Source organism: Gastrolobium bilobum, unplaced genomic scaffold, assembly GCF_033153095.1.
Source record: "Gastrolobium bilobum isolate Gb01-03AN ecotype WA unplaced genomic scaffold, APGP_CSIRO_Gbil_v1 utg87841, whole genome shotgun sequence".
Classification (NCBI taxonomy): domain Eukaryota; kingdom Viridiplantae; phylum Streptophyta; class Magnoliopsida; order Fabales; family Fabaceae; genus Gastrolobium; species Gastrolobium bilobum.
In genome coordinates this window covers 5,746-10,487 of record NW_026898094.1, presented here as the reverse complement: position 1 = coordinate 10,487, position 4,742 = coordinate 5,746, and the positions used below count along the sequence as shown (strand labels likewise).

At 41.5% G+C, this 4,742-nt stretch overlaps 1 protein-coding gene across 1 annotated transcript; it reads right to left on the bottom strand.

The window, feature by feature from the left end:
- Positions 1-830: 830 nt before the first annotated feature.
- LOC133312812 (uncharacterized) lies at positions 831-1,295 on the bottom strand. Its single transcript, XM_061514078.1, has one exon. It carries the CDS (start codon positions 1,293-1,295, stop codon positions 831-833), a length of 465 nt encoding a protein of 154 aa, XP_061370062.1.
- Positions 1,296-4,742: the final 3,447 nt, after the last annotated feature.

Below are 4,742 nucleotides of genomic sequence, written 5' to 3'. Positions count from 1 at the left end.
GTTTGGCACCCAACCTATAAATTATGTGCCTCCTCAACAATAGTATTATACTAGCCAACCAGATACATTGTATCCATCAATGTATTTGCAGAGTAAGCAGTCTATCAGGCCAGTTCGATGACCATGGCCTCTAGATAGGTATCGTTCACTCAGCCATCGACTAGTAGTACTGAGTATCGGGGGTGGACCCAGGAAAACGTAGACGCATTGTGCAACAATATAGATTTGAGCGCATATACGATTGGAGAGTGGCCTTCACATCATGTGACTGAGGTCACTCCATCTCTATACCAGCCTTCGACATCATGCGACATCCAGCTAGGTACAGCTGTATATGATTTTTTACATACCGCAACTTTGGACTTTGTTTAGTCAGCACCTATCACATCTTCATCTCCTGCGCATCACATGTTTCAGATTCAGTTATTGACCTAGAGCCAACTCCAGAAGGGTATGTAGAGGAATTGAAGGTTGGGGTCAAATGTCGATTACCACCTCGTCAGGCACGTGACACACCATGGCCTCGATGGTCATAGATTCTATGTAGTTTTGATGCATTTTGCATAGTATTTATGGACTTTATCTTTGGACTGTACATAAGGACTGTGTTTATGGACTGTTATTATAGACTGCATTTTACGATTGTTATGTTTTCGATTATTTATGGACTGTTATTATGGACTGCATTTTACTATTGTTATGTTTTCGACTATTTAATTGAAATCGCAATGCAACATTGATTGAAATCGAAAATCAGGTTTAATTGAAATAGCAATGTTTCATTAATTGACATAGTAATGCATCATTAATTGAAATAAATTACGACGTCATCACGAATTAGATCCACAAACAGGACACGACATACGATTGTGCCCAGGTTGCTTGCAAAGACCATATTTATAGTGTGCTTGACTAGTTTCAACCTCGTCCATCTTGTTGCGTATTTTGGTCGACTTTGGACGGACTTTTGCATGCAACATATTCTTATCAGTTATGACCACTGGACCTATACTGGGTGAAATAGCTTGCTCATTGCCAATTGGCTGCCATAGAAATGAGTATGCATTAACCAAGTTTGTTGTCTTGAACACATCATCCACATATTGATGAGGGTTCCGACGAATGTGTAAAGTCATGGTTGCGGCGTGACTACATGGGTATTTCAATGCTTTAAATTTTCCACATTGGCATGAACGCTCTAGAGGGTTGACAAAATACGATATTTCCCAGCCTGCATAAACCTCAAATACAATTTCTTCAACATTATATGTACAAAAATTATGCATTGTAGCCATAGACTCATTATGCGTCAACGACTCAATGACATTTTTACAATAACGATGGCCAGATTGAAGTTGTCAAGACGCCGCTTGACCCCTTTCAATGAAATAATGAACCAATCTATTGTACGTATGCTTAACCAATCCAATTATTGGCATGTTTCTTGCCCCCTTTAATACCCGTTTACCGACTTGGATAGGTTTGTTGTTATATGCCCATATCTTCGTCCCTCAACGTCATATTTGCATGACCACTTTTATAATAGCCCAATTTAATTAATTAGTAAATCAAGTGTAATTAATTAATTAAGCATGTTTTAGTGAGTGAAATTAAGTATAAGGCTTAATTAAATGAATCTGAGTCACTTTGGAGTTAAAAAGTGTACTCAGTGAAAATTAAGGGGTATAAATGGGTACTGTCAAAAGTACCCAAAATATAAAAATAAAAATAGTAATATTCCTAGAATAATATTCCAGACTTTTGGGTAAAGTTTGGTAATTATTGGAGTTAAATAGATAGACGAACCAATACCCGCTTAGAGCCACTTAACCTAAGTTAAGTGACTTAAGTCACCAAATGACCCCCCATTTCCCACCCACTTCGTCGAGCCAGAAACAGAAAGAAGAAGAAGAAGAAGGAGAAGGAGGGAGAGAAAGGGAGGAAGAGAGAGAGAGAGATCAAACCTTGATGGTTTTGGATGATTCAAAAGCCTAAATCGCTTAGAATCTCGCCCTCTTTCATAATCCTAGCTTTGTTTTGAGTGGGGAGCATTGTGGAGAGAGATATTGGCTCTCAAAAATTCGGCCCTTTGGTGAAAATTGGGGTTTTGAGAGTTTCTACCTCCATTGAAGCTTGAGGAGCCATCAATCCTTGGTTGTGTGACCATTGGTGGTAAGATTCTAACCCTTGAACCTCATGATTCCTTGAAATTTGCATGGGTTAGGGTTTGTGAATAGTAAATTGGGATTTTTATGAAATGTAGTTGGATTAGCTATGTTCTAGGAAGAATGGAGCTTAGAGCATGTTATGGAAAATGCTAGGAATGTCATTTAATCGGTGGAAATGAGCCTAGATAGTCATTTGATAATTGTTCATAATATTGGAAAATTCATGCTTGGATTGGTTAGTATTCTAGCATGTTGAACAATTAATGAGTTGAATGATTGATTGGATCCTTGTGATGTCTAGGATTGAGACATTTGGACCAACCGTGAGTGATCAACCATTGGAGCAAGCTATGGAGCTTGATTAGCTCCATTGGATAGGTGAGTTCATGCTTATGTTTGGTATGAATTGTATAGCTTGGTTGATAGCTATGAGATGTTATTGGATGCAATATGTGTTAATTGCATTAAACCTTGTGTAGGTTTTGTTTGAGAAGTGAAGTATTGTAATTGACTGACTGTGGAACCTGTTGGTGGTGAACAAAGGTCGACTGAAGCATTGAGGTAAGCCTTCGGACCTTGGGTGTAATTCCCTTGATTGTTCCACCAAGCCCTGAAAGGGTAGTGGTGATTATAGTGTATATAAATGCAATAAAATAGTGTAATGCTTTGTTATACGTATGTGTATGCATTTGGTGTGGCATAGGATGGTGTTTCCCTATGTTGGTATGTGGCATGACGATGCGTAAATCATACTTGGTAGTTAGCTGGCCAGTAGGACTATTTGCATCTGAGTTTCCTTAGGACAGCTTGAGAGCTCGAGGGATTTCTCCTGGAGATGTATTGCACTTTGCATAGATATGTATTTACTGCATTATTATTGTTATTGCTATTACACTGATATGGAACTGTGGGGTGGAGAGATGCTCCAAGGACCCCTGGTTTACTGGATATATTCGTATATCTCACCCCGTGTTGTGGGGACCCCCTTTCAGGTAAGGATGCTGCAGGAGCCTCTCGTGGCAAGTGGCCATATCTAGATTATGCATGAAATATGGCACTTCTTTGAGTTTATGCATGCCTTTTGTAGTTGACATGTATAGGATTTTATTTTGAAAGCCCATGATCATTTGTATATCTTGATTCATTGGATGAACTTAGCCTATGCTCATGCCTTTGGTTACACCTTTTGTTGATGGGAGCCAAGGGAATGATCATAGTGTTTTGTAAGCTAAGTTCTATGATTTGTAAAGGATATGTAATGTAAATGATGCCTACTTGGAATTCAATATATGCATGCTTGTTATGTATTGAGTTGTTGAATTGGTTGGGCTGAAAATCAATTAGGTACCCTCTTCGTTTAAACTGGTAAACGATGAGAAAACAAAGGTCATGCTGCCCAAATTCTAGCTAAATCTCATGAGGAGAGGTTGGATGAGTGCTAGGATTTAGTTTTGGGGCATGGACATTTGGGGTTTGTAATGGGGATGCATTTTCCCCTAGGCTTGGACTTGAGAAATGTGGGAATTGGAATTCCCTGGCAGCGCGCTTAAGCGCCCAGGAGCGCGCCCAAGCGCCCTGCTGCCCCTGCGAGTGCCAATGCATTCTGCCTCCTCGCGCTGGAGCGCCCAAGTGGGGGCTTAAGCGCCCAGGATTGCGCGCTGGAGCGCCCTGGCGTGCGCTTAAGCGCCCCTTGCTGCAGAAAGTTGGGTGGCTTACTGCCCCCTCGTGTTTTAGCGCCCAGGGTGGGGCTTAAGCGCCCAGGGTTGCGCGCTTGAGCGCCCTGGTCCGCGCTTAAGCGCCCTTCGCCACTGAAGGAGGAGATGCTTCTGTCTCTGCGCGCTAAAACGTCCCAGTGGGAGCTTGAGCGCCCAGGCTAGCGCGCCTGAGCGCCCTGTTGCGCGCTTAAGCGCCCATCCACACTGGAATGCCTGATGCTTACTGCCTCCGTGCGCTTAAGCGCCCAGATGGAGGCTTTAGCGCCCGATAGCGCGCGCTTGAGCGCCCGGTAGCGCGCTGAAGCGCGCTGGGCCTGTGACCAACACTCTCTTGTGTTGCTTCAAATGGTCCTAACTTGGGCTACAGTGCTCCGATTTGAGCACGGTTTGAAGCCACATGTAGCTAATGAAGAAACCTACAATATAGTAGAAGTATTGAACTAAACAAGAAGTAAATTAATGGTTTAAAAATGGAAAATGAACATGATGTTAAGCTTAATTTATCTGTTTCCGCAAGGTAATATGGTTATGATCACGAAATTGGGTATTATAAGTTCGGTACGTTTTAAAATGAAAAATTTATCCGGATTTTAATTGAACCCATGTGATTGTAACTGCGCTTAATATCATAATGCGATGTTAACAAACCGGTTCTAGAACGGGGTGTTACATTTTATGGTATCAGAGCAGTTTCGTTGGGAATAACTGTTAGCTATTGTTGAGTATGCTTAGTGTTTGATGCTTTATAGTTGTTTTAGTACTCTGTATGATTATTGCATTTGTGATCACTAAGTGTGGGCCTGATCAACTCACTTCTTTGTGTAACATGTGTAGTGACATGACGAGGAACCGAAACAAC

Excerpts from the sequence above, each read along its gene's own strand:
- LOC133312812 (XM_061514078.1), bottom strand. The coding sequence starts at position 1,295 with ATGGCTACAATGCATAATTTTTGTACATATAATGTTGAAGAAATTGTA.